This window comes from Falco rusticolus, chromosome 2 (genome assembly GCF_015220075.1).
Source record: "Falco rusticolus isolate bFalRus1 chromosome 2, bFalRus1.pri, whole genome shotgun sequence".
NCBI classification, from domain to species: Eukaryota; Metazoa; Chordata; class Aves; order Falconiformes; family Falconidae; genus Falco; species Falco rusticolus.
In genome coordinates, this window is record NC_051188.1 from 96,073,738 (window position 1) to 96,097,953 (window position 24,216).

At 37.7% G+C, this 24,216-nt stretch overlaps 1 protein-coding gene across 5 annotated transcripts in view; it reads right to left on the bottom strand.

Annotated features, from left to right (window-relative positions):
* The window catches only part of WWC3 (WWC family member 3), a 103,637-nt gene that overhangs the window by 13,503 nt on the left and 65,918 nt on the right, over positions 1-24,216 (bottom strand). For 4 of the 5 annotated variants that reach the window (XM_037377490.1, XM_037377489.1, XM_037377488.1 and 1 more), the window contains exons 9-15: positions 16,665-16,907; positions 13,316-13,405; positions 11,575-12,149; positions 5,256-5,376; positions 4,422-4,496; positions 3,302-3,388; positions 546-738 (exon numbers count right to left, since the gene is read on the bottom strand). In XM_037377490.1, the coding sequence (XP_037233387.1) occupies positions 546-738; positions 3,302-3,388; positions 4,422-4,496; positions 5,256-5,376; positions 11,575-12,149; positions 13,316-13,405; positions 16,665-16,907 (1,384 nt within the window). The remainder of the gene's footprint in view (positions 1-545; positions 739-3,301; positions 3,389-4,421; positions 4,497-5,255; positions 5,377-11,574; positions 12,150-13,315; positions 13,406-16,664; positions 16,908-24,216) is intronic. The other variant, XM_037377491.1, reaches the window with a different exon arrangement.

Consider the following 24,216-nt stretch of genomic DNA (forward strand, 5'->3'; position numbering starts at 1 on the left):
GCCTAAAAGCTGTCATATTAAGTTTTGGGGGAAAAGTTTAATTTTCTTCTTACACAATCCCTTCCTTCTTGCACCAAAATTTAGCAACAGCAGATTTTTTTCAACTTTCTGCAAAGCAGACATTTGTGAGAAATGCATTCAATCAATAAAAAAAATAACTCTTTATCTACTCAACCCCATTGCAATGAATGTAAACCTTGTATTGATTTTCAACATGCCTGTGCAATATAACAGAAAACAGTAGTATACATAACATTACTTTCAATACTGCTTAAAAAGCTCCAATTCTCAACCTCTGCTAATTTTGCTAATAATTTCCAAGACTTTACATAACTTAAAATGCACATATTTCAACTTTTTAAAAATCACACCTCTTTTTATTAACAGAACTATACTTATGCATGTGAACAAATGGATACATTAACGTGTAACTCCATCAGCACTTCTTATAGAAAAATATTCACCTTTTTTTAATCTTAAAAATTATTCGTCAAATAACTTCAGTTTCCCATATCACATAGCTTTTAAGAAAAAGAACCACTTACCAATAGTTCTTCTTGTTGCTGATGGTCAACTGAACAGATATACAGCTGCAGTGATTTTAATTTCAAAACGCTTGAATGCACAGGGATTCGGAAGACTTCATTAAATATTAACGGCATTTGGAATTCCAAAGCTCTAGAGCAGTAAGTGGTTGGTGTGCCTGACTCAAGTGGTGGCAAATAAACTCTCACATGACTGAGAACATCAAAACAGAAAAACAGCACAATTCAGACAAAGAAAGCTATTTCACATTTCTCAAAATCAGGCTAAGTAAAAACATCAGTGTAACCGCTACATTAAGAATCTGCTCTGGGATCTCCTTGTTACAGGAATTTAATTTGTATTCTTAACACAGAAGAACTGCAAAGCTAATCTGGAAATGCTATCTTTTTCTAACTAAAACTAATTTATTTTTTTTTAGTTAGGTAGTTTAGTCAGTTTATTTATTTCAAGCTTGGTGCTTAAGCACAGGCACCAAGCAGCACTAGAGATGCCCCGAGGTATCCAAGGCATCTACATGGGGCTAGCAAGTACGACATAGGATCTATGGGAGAGCTATAGCCTTCCTCTGAGCAGCAGCAGCTGGAGGCCAGGTGCTATGCTATGATATGTCAAATGGAAACACATGCCTATGTTTAGGCAATTGAATTGCCCCGTGTCACTGATCCATTTCTTCCTTCCATCCACTAAGCATACCCACCCACCCCCCCGCCCCCTTAACAAAAGCAGCACAAAAGGAGGGCAAAAGAAACCTGCGATCATCGCATCCATCTGCCATCTTAAAAAAAAATAAAAATTAAATATCTGGTACTATTTCATTTGAGACTCCAAGCCAAAACCAAAATCTACACCAGTTCTATCTGGCAGAAGACAGCAGAGCTACTTAGAGAAGGGTTTCTCTGTTCTTCCTGTCCTGGCTGCTTGTCCAGCCCCCCCAATATCCTGGGGTTTGTCATACCTTTCCTTGTGCCAGCAAACGGCTTCATGCAACTGTGCTGTGAACCAGATTAGAAAACCTATCTGGGTTAAAAAGCTAACCTAGCATAAAAAAACTCCCCAAAGCCACCAAACAAAAACAAATTAAAAAAATCTACCCAAAAACCCTCAAACCACAAACACCAAAAAGACCCTCAAAACTAAAAAAAAAAATAATAAAAAAAAATCCAGCTCACAGGCTCATTCAAGCTGACTACACAGCTACATGAACCCTTCTGGCACCACCAGAGAGGGGTTGAGACTGACAGGCAAGTAAACAGAGGACAATCGGAAGAGCTCACTACAGTGGAACTGCCGCACTGGAGTGTGAAGCATCAGTTAGCTAAACAGCTTCACATCCTGTAAAAAAGAAATCCAAATACTCTGCTCAAGGGCTGCTGCAGGTAACCTCCCCACCACTGCCCCCAGCAACTGATTCAGTGAATGTACAGTTGCACTGAGAAGTTCATTAAACTGGCTAAAAGCTTTTTCTGGTTTTGGTAAGACAAACTTATTTTTTGACCAGTCAAGCCAATTGATTTACCCTGCAGCCATTTCTTGATTCCAGCCCACAGTTAAGTAGAAGGATGGGGAACAGAACTGCCTTTTTGAGAGTCATTTAGATGCCCAACTGCCTTGATGACAATGTCCAACAAACCCTCTGGAGTAATTTTTTTCTTCAGTGACTCTGCTTTACTTTCTTCAGATGATGCCGATTTCTTTTTCTAATCGCAAGGCAACATGGCTGAGTACTACTCAATACTCACATTTTCTCCCTATCACATGCCTTTGCATCCACACTGAAAACAAAGTAAAAGGCCAACACTAATGCACTGACCTAATGTGAAGAATTTCCGCTAGAGGTTTGCAGGGGTAGCAAGATGAAGCATTCTCAAGAAAGCTCAACTCATTCAGTAAGATGCATATCAATTTAACAACTCGCACAGAATGACTTATTTTACGATACAACACCTCCATTTTTCCCGCTTTCAAACAACCTCTTCCAGAGATAAAGATCAATGATTTTCATGTGCCAAATTTCTTTAAAATATGCTAAGATACATATCACTAGATAAAATGGTGGTTTATGGCAACGTTGGCGTTATTTAAGAAACATTTATTAGAATAAACTAAATAACATTCTATGTGATGTGATATGGAATGTTGAAAAGTAGCACAGGCTGTCTGTGCTTGTTCTCAGCTAGTACTGGTGTTAACACTATCTTCAGAGGGTCTTTCACACATACTCAAGGAGCTAATGGCCACAGAAGTCTGCAGATCTCCCAGCTGGGGTTTTTGTTGTTGTTTGTGTGGTTGTTGGTTTGGTTTTTTTTTAAAGATAAAGGACAAGCTATCTCTTTTACTGATTAAGATACACGTTGCCATAAGAATTTGAGAAAATTACACTAAGCTTATTCTGGGATACATCACAGATAAGCTGTAGAGGAGCTGTACAGGAAATAATATTTCTGGAATACTGCAAATAATGTAGACAGCTTTCTGGCCAGAAGGCACTTGGTGATGAAAGCATGACTTTTGACATTTTTGAACAAACTTTCCTGTGCATAATAAATATGTAAGAACAAGGGTCATTAGAGACCAGGCTTGTTACCTGACCAGTATGACAGAGGTTCCATAAAATTAACCCTTTCCTCATGTAACTGAGACATACCATCTTCTCAAGAAATGGCTTGATTTTGCATGAAAGCAAACAAATCTATGGTATCTACAACTGTGGCACAAAACAAGCAATGATCAGACTTTAGGTGAAATTTAAGCTTACATTTTGCAGTTTTCTTTAACAACTAGACTAGTAAAGTTCTTCAGCTGTAATACATGGACTAACAGACATTCGCTTCCACTGTCATGCCTGGAAAATAAATTTCCTGTTAGTCACCAAGGATCAATACTGTGTTTAAGAGGGAGAGATGGAAGATTAAAAAGATTTAAAGAATGTAAAAGCACCTTTTGTGTTAAACTAATCTCTTATACAAATCAGTTTGAATCAAAAGCAATTACAGATATCACACTGATATTATTATTAATAACATTATTAATAATATTAGCTACAGTAACAAAGTTATCAGAACTAAGAGAATTAAACATTCCATTTGAGAAGAATAAAATTCCTTACTGTGACTCTGTGAACAGGTTTTATAAAATACACCCTTTGGTTTAAACAGTTACACCATATACATACACATTTTTGTGTGCATGCACATTTGTAAAAACGTGTCAGTTACATTAGACAAATCAGTTGCACTATTTTCATTGGTTAATGAAAACAAATTAAAAACACCTACTCTTTCACATCAGCATCAATTTTGAAATGGAACAAACAAATCCGGCTGAGCTTGGGAATTAATTTTCCAAAGAGTAGAGATAATTCTGGAGGGCTGTCTAAGGCATGGCATCCTGCTTTGCACTGCTATAATCTGCCCTTCTCCACGCTACTCCCACTACCAACAACAGCATGCCGTAAGCACAAGATTTCAAAGCTATATTTGGGAACTGTATTTGTATTTGTGCCTCTTCACCTGTGACTTTCCTAAGGTAATCCTTTATCTGGCATGAAAAGATCTCACTCACAGAGACATATCTCTATATCCATACTCACACTAACGGTCCAGACGATGAAAATAAATGCTACTGAAAGTAGTAATGAAGGTCCTTTTCTCAGCCAGCCTTGAAAGGACATTGAATGAACTGTGGTTAAGGCACATCCCCAGCACAAAGTGGCATGTGACTGACTAATCTGCACATCTGCTAAACTTTGGCTGTCAGTTCAGGAGCTTAACACAATCCACTGCAGTTTAGTTCATTAAAAAGTTAAAACTAAACCCAAGAAAAGTAGTGAGCAATTCCTGCTGACTTGACAGGGAGAAAGAGGAGTAACTACTTACAGAAATCCAACGTGTATTTGCGGTTCTTCATTACCGGCAGCATCACCATAAACAGGCTCTTCCAGATCTTCATTCCTGCAGGAACACAAAGTACTGTAAACTACACACTGACTTCAGCTGTTAAAACATAATGAAATTAACATTTATTTTGTGATTTGTGGATGTAAGCAATTGTTTGGTAATACAGGAGGGATTGGTAATTTAGAAGGAATTGAGATACCTATTTAAAAAACACATAGAATTAGTAAGTCACAATTTTAAAAACTGAGGTCTTAGCTCTTTCAAGATATTCAGGTTATTTTTATACTTATCCTGTCTTCTTTTTCTCTTTAGCATCCTCAAAAGCTTATCTTCTTCCCAGTTACTGTTTATTGTGATAAAACAATTGTATAAAGTAACATGTCTTTATCCATCTTTCAGTCACTTGGTCAACCTACACATTTTTAGTTTTAGCAATTCATATATTTCCTCCTTGCAGTTATACTTTTATCACATGCTACTCAATTTTAAGTCACACTGTATAATTTTATTTTGTTATAGATGGTTGAAATAAAATCCTGATTTAAGACTAATAAGTTGAGAAAACTATCTTTCAAGGGAGAAATATATGGCGTTAAAATGTTAATAAAGTAAAAGGGACTTGGCACTTGTGAAGATGACAGTGGAACTGCAGGTAAAAAGTTTCTTCTTTCCTTTAAAACGTGCAACCTAATATTTTTATGTTACTAAGAACTAGCAATTTTGAATGCGTATTCAGAAATTTACAAGAAATTTTTTTGGACCATGTGGTAGAACAGGAATATTTCCAGCTTACTATGAATTTATACACCTGACCTTTTGCTTAAAGCTTCAAACACGCCACTGTCACTAGCCAGTGAATGATCTGAGAGACATGCTGAAACTCGCCTGGCTCTCCTCTCCGATCTTCTACCACTGTCTCCTCGCAGAGTTACAGCTGTCACAGAGAAAAAAGTAAAGACAACATCAGCTCAAGGCAATCTCTTAAGAATTAAACAAGAAGCGTTTATTGTACCGAAGCTAAGAGCAAAACAGCACAAATGCAGTTCACTGCTTTTTCATTTAACTTTAAATTAAAAAAACCTAGAGTACAATTGACCGGAGATTTTCTGTGGGAGAACTAAGGAAGGAAGTTTGCGGCTAATTTCTCTCTGACAAGACTAAGTATAAACCAACTGCATTGTTGTTAAATGTTTTTCTGGTAGAATAATCCCTCCTGGAGGAACACTTAGATTAATTCAACATATGTACACATGATATCCTAAACTTAAGATTTACCTACTGAATATACAATAGGTTGAAAACATACACAGAGACTAATTCTTTTAAGAAGTTATCTGATAACACAATGCTAAGTTTTGTTCTCATTTGTTTCCTAATACAAAGTCTCAAAGCATTCTGTTTATACCATCATATAATAGCAGCTTTTATTTACAGTCTGAGAAGCATTATCAAAAAGAACCAGCGCTTTCCAACTCACTCAAGACCATTTTTTTCAAATTCTTGGTGAATGACTTTGAAAACTGACTGGGGGAGGAGGAAAGCAATGCTCAACCTCCTCTCCCAGCCTTCCCTGAATCATCAGCAACACCATAAATAGCAATAATGTTCATGATGTAAATGTATCGACAAAAATTACATTATACATCAGGTTTTGTAGAGGTATAGCAGCTACCAATCCTTTGAAGTATGTGCACAAGTGGTAATGCTCAAGAATTGCATAGGTAAGGTTTGACACTTCAATGACAGCTCCTAACTTGAGGTTGTTTTCTTTTGAGTCCTAGAGAGAATCATTACATAGGCTTGTGGAAGTGTAATTACCAACTTTCCCCTCTTTTGCTTAAGGCTTGATGGCTGTCCTCAAAACAGAAAAGCAAGTGCAAAGAGATGCCACTTCAAAAGTGGGCAAAGCATCATATTTGTTTCTATTTGTGCTCCGAAACTTAAGACACCATGGGAACATCCACAGTTTCAGCAGACAGCACTTGGAGTGACAGTAGCACAGTGCATATCGCATGGGAGACAAGTACCAGCTGTCTGTCACGTACAGCTTACTGTACTTGTACTTGTACTCCCACCAAGGATGAAACACATCTTAACCAAAGTAACAACCTGTTAAGTACCTCTGTTACACATTACCTTAAGGCATCACAAATAAAATCAGCATTTTTAGTGCTGATTAGTATTAGTACCTAATCATTAAGTTTCCTTCAGCAGAATGCCAGCCCACAGCCTGAACTCCACCTGCAGAGCCCAGCTGAGGTACAGACAGTGAGCCACCCCCCTGCATGTGACCCATCTCACCTACCACCCAAGCACCACCAGGACAGAACATGAGGACTTGAAGTTTGATAAAAGTTCCCCAAATTAACACTGCTGTCAACAGAAATGTTTGGCTAAGGTTAGCTTTAACCCACTGTGGGACAGGCAGACAGACAGGATGCGCTGAGCCCCGCAGTCCTACACCAGCCAGAAGTACACTCCTGTTATCAGGCCACCAACACCACAAAATCCCAAAAGATGTTCCAAAAATCACAAGGTCCTGTTTGGAGACAAAATTCCTGTATATCAGTAGAGCCAGTTCTCTGTCCTTTTGGTTCTATAAGTAGCCCTACGGACCCGGACCTCCCCTCCAAATTCAATGAAGGGTTTAGTCATCTTCAGCTATCTAGGAAATTTATCTGCTGACCAGGAACAGCCCAACCTGCATTTGTCTCTATGCCTGGAGAAAGAACCACCCTTTCTCCCACCTCCAATTGTACATGATCCCACCTTTACTGTACATGACACACTGTGTACTGTCACTCATGTCATCCTCACCACAAGTGAGAGCCAAGTTCAAGCTAGCTTACAGAAAGCAAAAAACCTGTATTTGAACTGTGCTCTCCTCTGTATCACTTGTACAGTGTGGTGGGTTGGGGGGTTTGGTTGTTTTTTTTCTTCTTCTTCTTTGCTTTGTGTTTTTTTTTAAGAACTTTTAATTTGGTAAGCCCACCTCTAAGTATTTATCACTGCCACTGGTATTTATGTAGAATCAAAACTAACACTCTGTAGAGACATCTCTTAATACAAAAGCTTCCCAATAACTTTAAATCTCTAAAAAGAGGCCGAACTTTGGAAAAGTATGTAAATTTTGTATGAAAGTGCTCCTATAATTTCTGTACTAACTTCACCAAGTTACACTAGGATGACCTCTTTCTGTAAATAAGCCTTTGGCTCACCCCTCTATGTGAGCACTTTGCATAGGTGTAGTGGACAGAAGACCTCGCAGGCTCTCTCCTTTGGAGGTTCCTGTTCCCAGTTTGTCTGGAAGGAAAAAATGGTCTGAAGCATCAATATAATGTCATTAAAAACTGACATTTTACAACAATGTTGTAATCTGGCATTCACTTGCTCACTGCCTGCAGGCAGTGGAAGAATTTGATAACATCTGGACAATCCCAGTGAATCTGGGAGAGATGCAAACACCAAAACATGGCCTTGACTAGAAAAAAAAAAAAAAAAAAGGTCAGCAGGAAAAATTGGTCAAGAAGAAAGAAACATTAGGTTTTGGTTTAAACAGAACATGGTTTTGCACAGGTTAGAGACCTTCCAATGCTGGAAGCTGAAGAATTGTTTAAAAATAAAATTTTTATGATAGACAATTACCTTTCATTTTCTTATTTAAGTAACAAAATCAGTAAACAAGATATATGAATTTCCAGAACTACTAGGTGCCAAAGCTTGCTAAACATGACAGTTCTGATTAAAAGAATATTCTCAGGTGTCATTAGCTGAAAAAGTGAACTTCAAAGGAAATTTTGGTGTCTAAGATTTCATTAGCTAAAAAAAATACATCAATAAATGTAAAGCATGTTTCACAAGCTTAGAAAACTGGCAAATACTGCACATCAGCTCAAAATGCACTAATAAAAAGAGTCAAACACTCTCATAAAAACTAAATCAGACACACAAACAGACCTTACCTACCATGATGCTGTCAGGCATTACTATGATATAATAAAGCTGAAGGTTGCAGAACACTTTCTCTAAGAATTTAACTACAGCCATGACTATATTGTTTAGTTAACATATCAAAAAAATTAAGTATGCCGTAATGATTAAACAGATACAGCACAATATCAAACAAAATCAAATGTAGCAAAATCTCCTGTTTCTTCACATGCAGCTAAAAAAAAATAAAAACAACTAACCACCAACCAACACTTCACACAGAAAACCACTCTAGGAATCACAGGCAAAAACAGCACAGTAAGTAATTTCAGGTTCACTTACAGTGAATTTTTCTCTTGTGCCGCATGAGAAACAAGACAAAATGAAAAGCAGACAATGATAAATCATCTTTTAGATCTATGACAATATTTTGCAAACAAAAGATCATTTAGGCATTAAAGGAAACTTGGCACTTGAAAGATTATTTTAGGATAGAAAGGAAGAGATAGTGAAGATATTAAAACCCCGTATTTTATTAAGATGTTTCCTCCCACTCCCAGATTTATAAATACGATGGGTTTGACTTCTCAGGCATAGTCCCTCATTTACACATGCCAGCATATTTCACAGTATATCCCCAAGACAGAAAGAGCAGATCAGCAACAGAACATCAAAACTGCAGCTCCTGAAGAACTCCTTGAATTTGCTCAAGTGCTGCTTCCGTGCAAAGTATGTGCATTTGATTCAGTGTTAACCCCCCTGGCCCCCAGAATTTGCAAAAATTACCTCATGTCTTGCCTAATGAAGGAACAGGCAAACAATTTGTCGGAGCCGAGACTTACTGGTTTGCCAGTGTCGCATTATGCTACCAGACCGTTGGGTGGCAGCAGCAAAGCACACTGCATAGTACCTTTGTGAAAACCCCCCCCCCGCAACTGGGGGTTCCCAAACTGTGATATACGAGCTTGATGGTCCATCAAATTGTTCAATAAAAGAGTACAAACCCAAAACAATTTCAAAACTTCCAACTGCTACTTGCAAACAACTGTATTACAATTGCAAACCCACCAGCTAATGAGTGTAAGCTCAAGGTAGTCATGACTCCAGGCAAAAAAAGCAGAAACATTAAACAATTTTCCCTTAAGCAACTCTTTTCAAATTCAAATATTAAAAACAAACAAACAACAACAAAAAAAACCAAACCAAAAAAAACCCCCACCTCTCAAAAAAAAGACAGGCTGGCTACCTTTTAACTATACATTCTCCCAATCTGCCTCAAAAAGCAACACAAAACACAGGAAAGTCATAACCCCTGTACTAGAAGCTGGAGCTGTACAGCACAGCAGTGACAGCAGGTACCACAGGCATGTTCTGCCAGAGGTTTTCAGAGAAACAGAAATGCGTAGAAACGTGACTGAGAAGGGAGAAAAGGAAAACCAAAGCAGGAACTCAACCCTCATCCTATTGCTCCCTAGGTCCTCAGACCAGGCCTTCACTTCTAGGAAACACGTACGAGCTATAAATGAACTACGAACATATTTTCACTTACCACAATGGGTGAAGACATGCTGTGGTCTGATCTGAGGTTTAAAGAAAGCCTCAGGAAGCCTCTTCATGGCACTAATTTAAGCACAAGCTTACACGCTGGTCTCTGGAATTCTGTTTATTTTGGTCTGAAAGCTGCAATATGGGCACTAGAAATGTTTACATCTAGTAAATGTAAATTCTGCCAGCACTATCTTCTGGCAGTGCTAGTTGTGTTAAGGAAAGTAGGTGAGTCTAGACTCAAGTGCTGTTTGAGTAATATAGGCTTTTTAGCACAGTGGTGGCATTTTCTTTTTAAAAATAAAAAGCTGAAAGCTTTTCCTTAGATACTGTCAATGTTCCTTCTCATTATCACTTGACAAGATTTTGGTAGGATAGTATGATAGATTCTCTGGTTATATTTCACGTTATTCCTGATGTTGTAGGCCCCGATGCAACATTCTATGCAATTGCTGACACAGAGTTTTAAATGTAGAAATGGAATGGGAATTACAATCTTTACTATTAAAAATATTCTCTAGAAGCCCTTCTCTACTGGTATGGTTTTATTAGAAATACAAGAAAGGCAACACACAAAAACATCATCACGAAGAAATACTCTTTTTCATTTTACCAGTTCTTCATTTGGTTGATTAAAACAGGAAAAGAAAATTCTCATGTGCTTGTATGCTCAGGTTTTTAAATGTGTGCTCTTTAAAAAAAGTTTCTTTCCTCTTTTGATCTCTCTAATTTATGTTTCTCAACTGTACTGCCTCAGAAGCTTCCACCAATGCAAGCTAAAGCAAGTCCATTAACTTCAGAGTCAAACAGGAAAAGAAAACTCAACAGTATGTGTGTTGTGGTAACTGCACACAGCTCTGCAGTCACAGAGCACAGGTCCTCTGAGACAACCCACTCGAGTGGACACTTAACTTCTCACACAGCCCCTGCAAAAGATGCTCCTTGGCTGACAAAGCACTCTACTCCTGAGCACAGTGCACCTCGCACTCATGACCGCCACGGCACTGTGGCTTCTGCTCCACTGCAGAACTTAAGACATCAGAACATGGTCTGGGTGTGTGTGCAAATTCAGCATGGAGTCAGCCAGCCTTCAAGCACTGTCAGCAGCATGACCTCATACCTGGTTTTGTGGTTGGGGTTTTTTTTGGTTGGTTTTTGTTTGGGTTTTTTTTTTTTTTTTTGGGGGGGGGGGGGGAAGTGGGGAGTTCCTATCTTCTAGGTTTGTGTTGCATTAGCTTGTAAGAAGAATGGCAACACGGGCATAACTGGGGGCCTTAGATGTAATTAAACCATACTTTTAAAAAAAAAAAAAATTCCAGTCCCAGGCCAAAATATTTATTCCTTGATATGTTGCGTTCCAAAGAAAGTCCATATTCCATTCCCCATATTCCACACAATTAATCACTATTTTAAAAACTATTTACAATGATTTCTCTACTCTTTCACCTCTTTGCCCTTAATCTAAAGTTTGGGATTTGGGGGTGTTTTTTTTTATTTGGTTAGGTTTTTTTAACAGCTAACATATACCATGTAATTTTTAACTGATGGAATTAAAATAAGCCAAACTGAGGAACAATCTCTTCTGTGCTAATATACTTAGCTCTGTGTGACATTTTCTATGAAAATGTGCCAAAAAAAATAATGCCCAGAAACTCACCTCCACCAGTTTGGACAGCAGTCAGCTGTGGTCCCATTTCTCGCAGCCCTTCATTGTCCACAGGGTAAGTGGGTGCCTGAGACGAGCTCGTTCCTTGTGTATCATCATCACCCAATGCTGTGGTCTGAGCCCTGAGCATTTCCAGAGCTCCTATGCTTGCCATTTCTTCAAAACCTTCTGACATCTGAGCCAAGGGAGAATCTCGAGACGCAGAGAGAAATGGCGTGTCCAGAGGTGAGCTTGGTGGGGACAACGATGACAAGGAGGACCGCGATGACAGGGACGCCAGGGACTGCGGGGTATCCAGAGACCTCCGCTGCTTATTGAAATTTGAGTGTCCAATTGGATCAGCATATGGCACATCCTTTGTGAGAGACTCAAAGGGAATTATGTCAAAGCGTAAATGCTGGCCATAATCTGTAATGCTGTCTGATTTGTCATACTGCGGAAGGCCATAGATGTCCGTAAAGCTGACTGAGCTGAGGGAGCCTCTGCTGGAGGCCAAGGATCCTCGACTGGAGGCCAGGGATCCCCTGCTGCTGCCAGAGGACATTGTGAGAGTGCTAGCCGACAGACTACAGCAGGCAAAGAAAGAGAAAACAAAAAAGGCTCTTTCAAACATAATCAGAAACACCAGCGCAGACATAAAAATGTCAATCCAGATTACACAAGCAGTTCTACATGTATTCAGTACAGCGACACAGAGAGATGATTTGGCATTTTAAGGTCTAGCTCATGTCTCTTGCCCTAGTCTCAAGCACAGCCATGACTGGAACAGCAGAACTGACAACTAAATCAGGACCAAGTGCCTGAAAACAAATGGTCCAACAGGACAAGCCTACTCTTTCCTCCAATGTGTAAGCAGCCATAATTTGGCAGGTAAGAGGCCAGAGCAGGATATGCATCAGTGGACTCAATGTAAAGCCAGGAAGGGTAATTACCATGATCCAGCCTGAATTTACGTTAATGACTGGTCATAAACATATCAGGCAGAAGAAGTGCAAAGGGATTTGGAAAGTCCTAACAAACTGCTGTGTAAGCCTCACCCTCACAGTTTTTCCAGTGAAAAATAGAAAGGACTTTAGGATGAATCCTATTCCAGTTCCTCTTACCAAATCTCAGACAGTGAGAGAGAGAAGAATATGTGACAGAGAGAGATGAAGTGAGACACAGCAGGAACCGAGCTTTTGATGTTGGCATGGTGTTGAGCTGACAAATCCCCAAGAGCTCCATCTAAAAAGGCAGCTGCGAGTGTGAATATGCAAAATGTTCTGGCCTTCTGTGTGGGTCTTAACACATTCTCATATTTAAATGGCAAAATTCTGTCATCTCACCAGGGATCAAAAACCCCTCCTTTAGAGAAGGTATCACAGCATTAAAATCTCACAGAACTTCAAAGAATGTTATCTTCATATTAGTAAAACTGTAACAATATTACAACAGGTCTTAATTATGTATCTTCTTTTCAGAAAATGAAATAATATATAAATTCCCAAAATACATAACAATCTAGCCCAAATAGCTATATCTACCTCTCTATATATATATATATGTAAATAATACTACTTATAAAACTCTGTCCAAATCATCACATTCCATACACCAAACTGTACAAATTTTGCAAAAAACTAATTTACTTGGCATGTATACATAGAAGTACTAAAAGGTAAACTTTATAGTTCATTAATATTCTTCTCTGCTGCAGTTACACTTCAAAACCTACCGGTTTTACATAACTCACCTTTTTAACTGGGAGTGTAAATATGAGGTTAAACGTGTAGCTTCTTCTAGTTGCATAAGCAAACAATTTCTCTTTTCCTGTAACAGTATCCTACAATTAAATAGATACATATTACTATTTTTCTTCATTACAGTAGCGCTGAAGAAGTGCTAGGAGCCTTCCAAATACAGAAAAATATTGTTGCATTGCAGTTTGGAATATAAAAAAGTTTCACTGTTTAATGAAAAGTTTTAACTTATGCAGCTCATATGAAGCAATGATAATTCCAGCAAGAACACAAGAACCAAGACACCAGAATTCTCAGACAAGAAAAGTAATTGAGGCACAATGTAAGAGTCATGATGTTGAAAGTACATTACAGCAATTAGCAAAGTCATAAAAAGTCCTAGGTAAAAACATCAGACTCTACAAGATTATTTTTTTCCCCTTGCATCAGCCTGATTGTGCCAGTAAAATACAGAGAACTACTATAACTTTCATTGCCTTGGCAGGAAAAAAAATATTCCAAATAGGCCTATTATCCAAGCTAATTAGTGTCAAATTTCAAAGATAAAAAGAAACTTTTTGGAGGACTTCTGTTAAGCAGTAACCACAAAATTCAACTTTAGGCTCTAATTCTAGTTGTTTCAAGTATGTTTAAATATAATTATATTTAAGCAGGTGATACAGCATATTGAATACCACGCTATGATAAAAATCTCTTGCTGCAACTTATTTTTTGCCCATTCTAATAACAAGCAGCTGAATTACTCAGTACCATTGCCAATGGGAATGTACCTATAATGCTGTCTCATACACCTATAAGATATCTTAAATTCTGTAATTTGAGATTATTAAGACTTCAAAGAACAGATTTTATCCACTGATATAATTTATACTTTTCCTTTCCATTTATCCTTTTTCTGAATCCAGAATTAGAAGTATTCCTGGTGGTTTGTTTTTCCAAGCCCAATCACTGAATTTCAAAATAAAATCAGGGTGGTAATCTGTTTTGTGTTGTACATGTTTATGTCCAAGGAAGTTACTGCTCCAAGCCCTGCATTCACAAGTTGGCTGGAAACCAGGGTTCTGACATACACTTTGGAGAAAGCATATCAAAACTTATTTCAGTGTTTCCATCCTTCCTCAACTGCAAAGACAGCTGTTAGAATTCAACATATTAATGGGCAGGAAAAACAAAACAAAACAAAAAAACCCGCACAACAAAAAGGGAGTCATTCTAGATAAAACAACAAAATGACAGCACTAGTTTCAATAAACTTTGTATGTTTAAGATACAAAAAAATATGTCTTTGTTAGCAGTAAAAACATAAATCTCTCAACTTCTTTGGCCTGCAAATTCATCAATTCGTATTCTGGCAAGGGGCTGTTGCGCTACACTCCAGCACTCCACTGCCCTCTGAGGAGGCTGCCTTCGTTGCAACCACACAGCAGAAGCCGCACACCCGAGCCCATGCAACACTGAAGCTCTTCTGCTTCTGTGGACCCCAGACAAGATTAACCAAGTGGTGCAAGGAAGGCAGGAGCTCAGTTATGTAAACTTATATGACAAAGGCACTGCATGAGGAAACCAAAAGAAAAAGACAAATGGATGCAAGAAGCTTAACTGACTCAAAAGCTTGCAGGGAAAAGAAGGGTTATCTACACCACCTACTTTAAAAAATACACTTAGGAACCTACATCCCACAGTCACCAATGCTGTATGGTAGGTACCTGCGCTAAAGGGCAAGTGATGCCTCCAACCCACACCACCAGCCAAACTTAAAAAAAAAAAAAAAAAAAAATAAACAACCACCACCACACCCAAAACCAAACCAACCAACCAACCAACAAAAACCCACACCAATTAAACCCCACATCTATCATACAGATTTTAAGGTAATAAAGTTCTGCACATAATTCAGCGCCTTTAAAACTCAGTAACTGAACAGAAAAGGTAATTATTTAAAGAGGAAAGTTCTTTGTATTTCACCATTAGGAGAAAGTGGAAATAGAAAGGAGAACTAGGAATAGTTTTGGTTGTTCCTGAGCCTAAAACAAACAAATAAATAAATTAGGGCTACTAATAGTTAAGTTTTCTTCCATTTTTTAATAAAAAAATAGAGCACCCTTCAATATTATTCTAACTTCTACTCAACTTTTTGCTAGCATTTGAAATATCAAGTATCACATTGGAACACTGGTTTCCACAGCATGAACTACACGGAAAAATAGCTTGGCCTTCTTTCCAACATAGTATGCACTACCTAACATGAGAGCCCAAAAACAACAAATAAAACTTACTACACGGCAGTGTAAAGTGAACTCCCTTTTCTGTCAGCTTAAGCTGGAAATGCAATGTAACGATACTGCAAAAATTACAAAATATGTAACATTGAACTGTAGGCTGGCTGTGAATTTTCTATTTATTACCTGAATTTACTGTCTGAAGTAAGCGTTTTCAAAAGATCTGAAGCTTTTAAAATTTGTATATGGAAGGCACTTCCAAATATTTTAAAAGTGTCTTAATTATGTAAATATTAACCTTTACACAGAACACATTAAAGCTAGTTCATGTAGTTTTCCTCAAGTGTCAAACCTGGGGTTTTACCACTAAGAGAAGGAAGGCAAGGAAACAAGTACTTTCTTGCTTTCACTGGAAGCAGTCTATGGTAACAAGAAGAGGTGAAGAGGTTTTGTCCATTTCTTTGGCTACAAGAAAAACTGTGCAACTTTGAAATAAACATAGTGTTTCCATTAATATGTTTGGGGGGTTGTATGATTTTACATATAACTTGATATTTAAGTTTTCAAGAATGACTCTATTTACTAGTTCTCTGAAGGTTAGAGTTGGGATGTGGTCCCACTGCTGAGATTGCAAATTAAAAGGAAACATTTACTTACAAAAGGCAGTAAAATCTTAATTATTTAACTTTCCAGTTACAAGGCAGGAACCAAACATAGGAAAGGATCTTTGTTCTGATGCTTTCGGAAATGAATGTCACTCCACTGCAAAATCTTTCACTATCCAGGTACTGTTATTCAGGTCTCCATTATCAGACAGTATTACTCAGACTTTTTCCAAGCATTTTTTTGTGACTCTCTTCTGATCTATTCTTCCTATTCAGAATTTTTAGACAAATGAAATGAGAACTAACTAGTTAACACCACCCTAAGTCTCCTTCAGAAAACTTCAAGCCCGACATTAAATAATGGCAGCCAGGAGCAGTCTTTTCCTTTTTTGAAAGCAAATTACTCTAGTAACATTTTTTTTTTTGTTTCTGAAATACAGTGAAATTCCCTACTCCTGCTTTTGAAACTACATGTATGGATCTTATAGTAGATAAGAAAACAATTTAAGTCCCCAAACCTTTCAGTGGCCCCATGAGCAGATGTTGCTCGAGCCCGCTGAATTTCATCCTCCAAGCGCCTTTTCTCTTCCTCCAAACGTGCAATGTCTTCTGGGGATCGTCTCTGCTGACTGATGAGCTGCAACTCCTGAAGAAGAGCCTCCTTCTCTTTGATGAGCTGAAGACGGTCCCTGTCCGCTTCAGCCATTCCTGGCCAAGATTCATTATCTAGCAAGGCCAGCTGCTGTTGTATATTTGAAACTCTTAAAAAGAGGATAAATATATTTCAAAATGTAGAAGAGACAATGATGAAGACAATAAAGAGGAAAAATATCAAAATGTGAAGATTGTTGACTTTATGATTTTTTTTTTCTAAAATTCAAAACAAAATTGAATGGAGTTTGGAAGGACTATTCATTTCTGGGTGGTTTTTTTTGGTTTGGGGATTTTTTTTTTCCTGTTTTGTGGGTTTTATAGAACTGCAAGTGCTCCTAAGTGTGTAGCTGTATAAGAACTACAGTGCATTTATCTATTACATGGACAATATCTGTCTTTATGGCTTTCTCATTTTTTATTAAATCAATTCATATTTCAGAGCTCTTGAGTTTGCTGCCTGTACAGATGAAGAAGTTGATCATAATTTCATTTCTCATTCTTCTACTACTGGATCTTAACTCGGGATTTCAAAAGTCCAGCAAGAAGTTGAAGAGATTGAAGGGAAGATGCTTATCTAGTGACAAAAGGTCCATATATTCATGATCAACTTGTAGAGGAATGGTTCCAGGGGCTGAAAATATTAGGCAGTCCTGACCAACATCAAACGTTTAAGAGTAAGCTGTCAGTAAAACAAAAAAATATATTGGTCTAGACAAAAGATATATTGGTTACAAAACACAATGGCTTTAGATGGATCCATCATCAAATCAAGCAATAAATATGCTAACTTGATTTTTTTTCTAATAGGCTTTATAGCCAAAAGTAGCTTCCTATACCTCAATGTGATGGACCGTTACATTTTAAGAAAATGTTCTGCTAAAAACAAATTTTGAACTTTTACAAATATTACAAAGAATCCTAAATGTAGAAATTTCACAATTTTTTCTTTTGGCAATATCAAAAAGTATGTAAGCATAACAGGGAGAACACTTTTACTGCTAGGTATTTATGCTAGGTATGTGGGCAATTTAGGCACTTTTGGATCTTACAGTTAAAAGAAAAGTAAGAGACGGTCTAGCTTTCTCATTTTTGAACATTTGAAACTAAAGAACTGTATAACAGTTATGCAGTTGTACACTTCAGTTTCGTCTTGACTTTGAAATGGTAGCACTCAAAGTTCAGTGCACCATAGAAGATTTATCACCCTTTAAATAAATAAATAAAAGCACATTTAAAGCCAGCCATAAAAGTGGGATATGCATGCATTCTTTTGGTAAGTTAAGTAATCTTTTGTCCAAAATATCTGGTAAAAAAGGAAAGATAATAATAAACAAAGCAAGGTAAAAGCACATAACAAACAGAAGATCCACAGAGTGGTAACATGTGTTTAAGAATAAAAGAAAAGGCACAGACATGACAAAGGTAAGTTTTTCCCCATCTAAAAAGAAAACCTCATGCAATGTTTATTTCATACTGACATCTGGAAAGCATTTGGCTATCTTATTATCAGGGGAAGGGAAAAAAAGTATCAATATAAGTAATTCTGCAATGACTGCATTCATGTATGAATAAGAATTTTACTGTGACTTTTGTCAAATAGATTCCCCCCTCCCCCTTAGATTTCATTTACAGCAAGTAAACAACTTGGATATTATGTTATGTTTTAGTCTAAAGCAGAATACTTTATCAAGCCCTTCAATACCATTTCCTCCTCCTCGCATTAATAACAAACTTCCTGCCAATAGCTACTGAAAGCACCATTGTGAATCGATACGTATATTCCGCAGATTTCATGCTTCAGCTATTGTGCCTGAATTCCAGATGCAGCTTCCTGGAGAACACCTCACCCCATCAAGCAAAAGTCAGGGCCAGGAAAAGTGAGCAAAGTCAGGACCCCTTCTCTCCCCTTCCCAGGCTGCTGCGCAGTTAAAGATTTAGTAAACACTCCTGAAGGCATATACAGCTTGATTTTCAAGTGTTCAGTGCCAAATGAAACAAATGGGGACTCAAGGTCCTTTCAACAGAATTACAGAATTCAGGTACAATTGAGTTACATCTTGGCAAGCGAGTGTGAATCAGATGAGCCCTGGCAACATAGTTTGAGTGACCATGCTCATAAGCTCTTACACAGCCTGTGGATGAAAGATGACGAGGTGTGTCTGGTGAAGTCTCTGGGTGGTTTTATAAGGTAACTGAAAGACTGACTCTCCTTCATTTTAACAGTTACAACTGTTTTGCTAGCTTTTTTTCTAATGCAGGGTGGGCTGAGTAAGAAGCTGATCATAAGAGCAAATAAATGCTAACACAAGCAACAAGCAAGAAAGAAGTACCAGCATGCGACAGGGGAAGGTGGGATCCCCCCTTCCAGTGCTGTAAAGTAAAACAACACCCTCAATACAAGAGGTTTTAATTTAGACTCTTGGTCTTGCTGAGAGCACATAACACCCTTTGTGTATGACATTCCAGTTTGTTTGTTTCTTCCTCTCAATTTCTGTTACGATGATACCTTGAAAGTAGAAAGTTGTTGTACAGTAACTTATTTATAGTGTTATTAAAGGGAAAAGTACTGCTGTGGACAAGGTTTGTATCACTGAAGATTTTCAAAATCCTATTACAGTATTTACTTTGATTCCCTTGACACTATTAACATTTGAGGCAGCTCTTCTTATCTCTACATTTTGCCTTTAAGCAAAGAAAAAGCACTTGCAAAACACTACATAATGCAGGAATCTGTTGGGAGGGAAACTTCATCACCAATAAGCCAGTTTTCTGCAACCTGTATTTCCTGCAAATGAACCAAAGGTTTTGGGGAATTCTGTTGCTTGCTTTCCACTAAGGACTCCCTCCGCATGGTCAGTTGTTCCAAAAAGCTACCAGTGATAAACTTTTTAAAATTTATCTCCCTGGCTAGAAAACATCCCTAAGGGCTTTTATGGTCTCACTGAAATGAAGAAAAATATCTGAGCAGATATAATAAAACATAATAAAACCTCCTTTTGAGCATGTTTCATAATTGCAGTTTGTCTTCTCCTAACACAAGTTTTTCCCTTCCAATCACAATAAATCCATAAATAAGCAACTTCACTGTGCCCGTCCACGCTAGATTTTATACCTATAATATACCAGTCATTCTCACTGCTGGTATGTTAGAAAAAAAGCAGCTGCTTTGCATTTTCAGACTCAATGCATACATTCACCTACTTTAAACATCCACTTAAATAAATCAATGACTAGACACAGATTGCAATTTAAAGAAAATAAATTTATGAAGTTGGTTTTTCAAACTTATTTTTCCTTCCTATTGGAAACACATAATTCCTTCTCATTCCTTTCCTATTTTTTAAAAAGATACTTCTTAAGAGTAATCACTGTAAAAGTGTACTTTTATCTGGCCTAATGCCAGACACTGAGGTCTCTACTGATAGGGCAATTTAACATATTCCTGGGGAAAAAACAGTTAATTTTGAGCCGTCAACATTCCAGGCATTTTGCCCATTCCCATCCTTGCATAACAAGTGCTGAGGAGCTTGCATTCCAGGCTCGAGTAGGTGGTATCAAATGACTCCTTTCCTAGGTAGGCAGACCGACTTGCTGCTTATTTCAGTATTTAAAAATTTCAAATGGAGATGAATATAACAGCTCCTGTTCAGCAGAAAAGCAGGAGGGGCACAGGTGGGATGACAAAGGTTTAACCTTGGTGATCTTAAGTAACTGATTTGAAATGGCAAACTTGCCCTGAGATGGCCATACTAACGTAGCTAGAATGATGCCTGGCCCAAGATAATGTAGATGTAATAGCATAAGGGTAGAGATCAGTACAGCCAGTAGTTTACTACACAAACTATATCATGGGCGGGGTAGGGGGAAGCATGTATTTCCAGAATTCACAGCATGTCTGAATTGTTATATCTATCTATCTATATATATATCTGTGCAGACCCCCCTTGACAAAACTGGGCAAATCCTTCTGTCATTGGAAATATCTGGGGAATCTAAAAGATTTTGTTAGCGTCTAGAACATAATTTTCAAGACTGCTATATGAACCCAGCACTAACGAAATTATACTGCTGAGCTCAAGAACATTTCTGTTTAGAAGAGGTTATGTATTAAAATACAGCATGAGAAGTGAGACTTAAGTAAAAAATTACTTTTTGTGACATGAAAGAGTTACAACTACAATTAATCCCATGTTTAGAGCATTACTGAGATTATGAACAAGAGGTGTCCTTGGATGGGAAATACTCTGAAGCAATACAAAGGGTCCTAACTCATGCTTGTGAAAGAAGCAAATATGGGTATGCTACAGCTGGCACTTCCTAACCTACAAGTTCTGGTCTTTCTAGCTTAAACAAGTTCTTCAGACTTACTTCGTTTGAATTTTCTAAGGGAAGAAAAAAAAAACCAAACCCAAACCCAACCAAAACAAACAAAAAAACCACGAATAACACCCCTATATTTAAATGCCTAGACTTTTGGGTGACCTATCAGACCATTCTATAGCTGAGGCCTTTGTTACCTGTGGGATAAGGCCACCGGTGGGGATATAAAAAAAACCCCACAGTTATGATTTGGAGGAGAATAGTGTCTAAAATCATGTGAACACACAGAAATGATCAACATAAATCAGTCCAGCTTACTCTTTTCCTTAGGTTTATAATGGGACCCAGTTCTCTGCCAGTTCAGGTAACAGAACTTATCCCATACGCAATACTAGAGGAGGTAGCTGTGGGACTGAAGACACATAAGGAAGGGTGTAAAAACTCAGTAATTTCTGGTATTTACAGACCCTCTTGAGAGCAAATTATGATTTACATCCAAAGAAGGGAAGGCTAGAGAAAGGGGAAGAAAGAAATGGAAAGAACAAGAAGCTGGGGAACTCAGCCAAATGCTCACAAAATTTCTCCACTGTGTCTACTTTGGCTGTTCCTGCAAGTATGTGGCACTGTGGCTTTGGCGGACAACACCAGCATGCTCTGTAGAATATCCAGCCTTCCTGGCAGCCTGATTCAATAACAAGGAGGTCTTAAAGTGGCTTAAGACACTCATGAAACCTTTAAACTTCACTGGCATTTTGCAGATAAAATTAGATATTCACTTTTAGGAAAACTGCAAAGCATGCTAAAAGCAATAGAGACAAATTAGTATTTTCCCCAATTCACAGGTAAACTGGCATAATGAAAACTTCAGATGTTTCAAGAGCATGGCTCAGCTCCTCTTAGAAGAAAAAAAAAAAAACCCAAAAACTTTTGTGTTTAAAATCTGACACTGGAAGATTTAGGTTTAGCTGGCATGCCTGATCCATGTATTTATGAGATATGAGATAAATTACTTTATCCCTAAATCAGATTTTCAGATTAGTTTAGCAGAATAAAGCATACAAATCCACTGAATTTTGCTAGAAATTAGGCAGTTACACTTTGAAACCTGCCTACACAAGGTGAATTTTAACAGGAAAATACCTGTGTTATTGTATCAGTACTTGTAATACTGCTCCCAATATTCAACCAACATGTATTTTGTCAGTATAAGCACAAATTGCACTGATATACTTCTGCTTGTGCTAGTGCTTTTAAAAGCCCAACTGGAAATTAATTCCAGTATGAGACAAGTTTGTAACAAAGTAACTATTCAGCAACTATACTGAAAAGAAAGAAGTAACATTCTTAAAGGGAACATGGAAATATTAAGCATGGCTGAGGAGGAAGCTTTTTCAAGACTACAATTAATCTGTTGACAGCCACTGCAGGATTTAAACAATTGAATTGAAAAATAACATCTTTGAATTCAAATTTACAGAAGGCATAAACAAATTACTGCTTCTGCACCCCAATTAGATAAAATGGTTGGATATGCTTGTTTTATTTCATTAAAGTCAGCTACCATCAGACTGGATTATAAAAAAACACAAAACAAAACAAAAACAGACACGGGTAAAAATTTTGGTGCTTCTTACCAGAGGGATCATTTTTGATCTATTGATTAATATACTTCATAGGATATGAGGCACTGCAGCAATGACATTTCATGATATTTTGCTAATAGACTTCATGTAGTCATTGTACTGAACTGCACAACTGAAGAGTTATCAAAGAAAAACAATTTGCTTTTGATTTCTCTTTCTATGAAACAGTCTATTCAGAAAAGTGCTTGAGGGGTATAGTTTCCAGTGTGCAAATGCTTTCATGAGAGGTGGTCTCACTGAAATAGCAACTGAAACTAAAGACGGTATTTATCCAGGCAGCTAGGGGCTGTCTGTTCAAAAAGACGGGCCTCCCTTCCTCCTGCTTCTCTGGAGGGCCACACTGACAGATCTGAGAGAAGAAATTTCATGGAAATAAGGTACAGTTTATTTAAAAATAATGGGGGGGTAAGAGAAGAGTAAAGAGCTGAAAAAAAGTGATTGAGCCTCTCTTCAGCATGATTGGTGAGCTAAAACAGAATTTACATGCCTCCTCCCAGAGCCTGATCAGACACAGGAGAAAGGACCTCTTCCCTAGCATGCTGAAGATGTCAGAACCCACAGCTCACAACATCTGAAATACCCATGGGAAAAATTAAATTGCAAACTATCCAACTTCCTTGCAGTGGGAAACTGAAGGGACGAAAAAACAAAAAAGCAGCTATGTGAATGTCTTAATTTATGCAAAGGCCAAACCACTCAGTAGTTAGATTTTTGAAGGAGGAATTAAAATCACATTATCTTTTATGAGGGAGGAGAGATATTTTGGAAGTATAAGCCAACTTTTCTACTATCACTGAGTCTCATCTCCTGAATTCCTCAGGATAGTTCATTCAGAAATCCCAACACTGCACTTACTTGCTCAGACATCATATACAGAGAACATACTTTTTTTTAAAAAAAAAAAAAAACAACAAAAAAAACTTCTTTACTACATATGGCAAGTATTTTGCTTCTGTCTAGAGTTGTATGATCTTCTGTCTAGATTCACAAGAGTGACTAAAATGCAACACATTGCCTTTCAGTTTGTGGGGCTTTTTCCCCCACTTTTCTTTAAGGAAAAGATACTTTTCTCCTACAGTCTTTTCAGTCTCCCATTAAAACTTGGAAATAAGATAGTTTGTCTGTTGTACTTATTTGCTATATGTTTTCACACCCCATTTGACAAGCAAGTAGTCATAATATACTGCTTTGCAATTGTGACATACTGTAGCATTTTAATTTTCTACGTTGTAGATTTTAATTCATCGCAGCACATTCTATCACCCACACTGCAGTAACAGTAGATATTTCACCAGCCAAGGGAGACCGAACACAAAGATATTTAGTAGAGACAAAAGTCCTACAGAAATGCCAGCAAGCTAAGGGGAAGGAATGCATGATAAATGAAGAATGCAACCACAGAGATAACTGGTAGGGGCAATGAGCTTTATGCAGTTCCACTCAAAAGCCGAAA